This window comes from Microtus ochrogaster, chromosome X, assembly GCF_000317375.1.
Source record: "Microtus ochrogaster isolate Prairie Vole_2 chromosome X, MicOch1.0, whole genome shotgun sequence".
In the NCBI taxonomy this organism is placed as follows: Eukaryota; Metazoa; Chordata; class Mammalia; order Rodentia; family Cricetidae; genus Microtus; species Microtus ochrogaster.
The window spans coordinates 46,792,132-46,793,790 of record NC_022026.1 but is presented as its reverse complement, the minus strand read 5'-3'; the positions used below and the strand labels follow the sequence as shown (position 1 = coordinate 46,793,790).

General features: G+C 38.0%; 1 protein-coding gene across 5 annotated transcripts in view; it reads right to left on the bottom strand.

Annotated features, from left to right (window-relative positions):
- Window positions 1–1,659, bottom strand: part of Txlng (taxilin gamma) — a 54,465-nt gene that overhangs the window by 24,034 nt on the left and 28,772 nt on the right. For all 5 annotated transcript variants that reach the window (XM_005358774.3, XM_026784713.1, XM_026784714.1 and 2 more), the window contains exon 3: window positions 632–723. In XM_005358774.3, the coding sequence (XP_005358831.1) occupies window positions 632–723 (92 nt within the window). The remainder of the gene's footprint in view (window positions 1–631; window positions 724–1,659) is intronic.

Sequence of the window (1,659 nt, the reverse complement as noted above, 5' to 3'; positions counted from 1 at the left end):
ATAAATAAATAAATAAATAAATAAATAAATAAATATTTTAAAAAAAAGACAAAGGAAAGGAAAAGGTCTGTCTATACCGCGGCTTTTGGTCTTCTCTATGTGCTAGAAAAAGTCTCTTGGTGTGCTGGCACACACCTTTAATACCAATGCAGAAAAGGCAGAGGCAGGCTGACAACTATGAGTTATTTAATACCAATCCAGTCTACATAGCAAGTTCTAGGCCTGCCAATACTACATAGCAATAACTCGTCTCTAAAAACCAAAAAATAAATAAATAAAACAAAATAAAATCATGAAACCAACAAAAATAGGCCTCAAGAAATCAGATTCTCTTCCAATTGTTGCATAAAATATTTTACATTTTAAGATACATCAAAATTATATTTTAAAAAGCCTACCAACGGTGGTGGCGCACGCCTTTAATCCCAGCACTCAGGAGGCAGAGGCAGGCGGATCTCTGTGAGTTTGAGACCAACCTGGTCTACAAGAGCTAGTTCCAGGACAGGCTCCAAAACCACAGAGAAACCCTGTCTCAAAAAAACCAAAATAATTAAATAAATAAAAAGCCTATCAAGCATACACATATATTCTGTTATATTTGTATGGCCCTCGCAGTTGACTGAATACTCACAAGATCAGCATACTTCTTACAAAGAGCTGCCAGCTTCTCCTCTGGGGTTGAAAGGGTGTTTAGTGCTTGCATCAGCAATAAAACTTCTTTTCCTAATAATTAACAAGATAAGAAAGAAATCCTGAATAATATGATCAAATCTAACCTGTGAATTCTACCAACACTTCCCATGTTCTTATCTCAGAAAAAAAATAATTTATACCTACAAATAGGAATATAGTATTTGCCAGCTCAATTCTGAAAGATATTTTGAGCTGGTCATGTTGGTTCAAACTGCTAATTGTGGCATGCAAGAGGATTCTCAAGTTCAAGACCACCCTGGGCCATAGAGTGAAACCCTGTATCAAAAAACCAAAACCAAATCAAACTATTTAGGAAATATAGGTAAGTGCAATTAGTTACCATTTGTGTCCTAAGTTTGATTTTCATCAAGGAAAGGAGCTACTTTTACATTCCAAATTAATGGACTCTCCCTCCCCTATTCTTCATTCATCCCCATGCCAAATGTCTACACTCATTAACACTGCTAATTAGGCCTTTTTACTTTTTTTGATTTTTTTTTTTGGAAACAGGGTTTCTCTGTGTAGCTTTGGAGCCTGTCCTGGAACTTGCTCTGTAGACCAGGCTGCCCTTGAACTAACAAAGATCCACCTGCCTCTGCCTCTGGGATTTCTTAAACTGGATGACAAATACTATTTTCTTTTTCTGAGATTTATTTTATTTGTGTGTGTGTGTGTTGTTGCCTGCATGTATGTACACCTTGTGTATGCCTAGAGCCTACAAAGTGTCTGATTTCCTGGAACTGGAGTTACAGATGGTTGTAAGCCATCATTTGGGTGCTGGGAACCAAACCTGGATCCTCTGCAAAAGCAATGAGCCATTTCTCCAGCCCCAAGATATTATTCTCTCTCTCTCTCCTTCCCTCCTTTTTTTTTTTTTTTTGAGTCAGGGTTTCTTGTAATAAAAAGCTCTGGCTGAGCCGGGCGATGGTGGCGCACGCCTTTAATCCCAACACTTGGGAGGCAGAG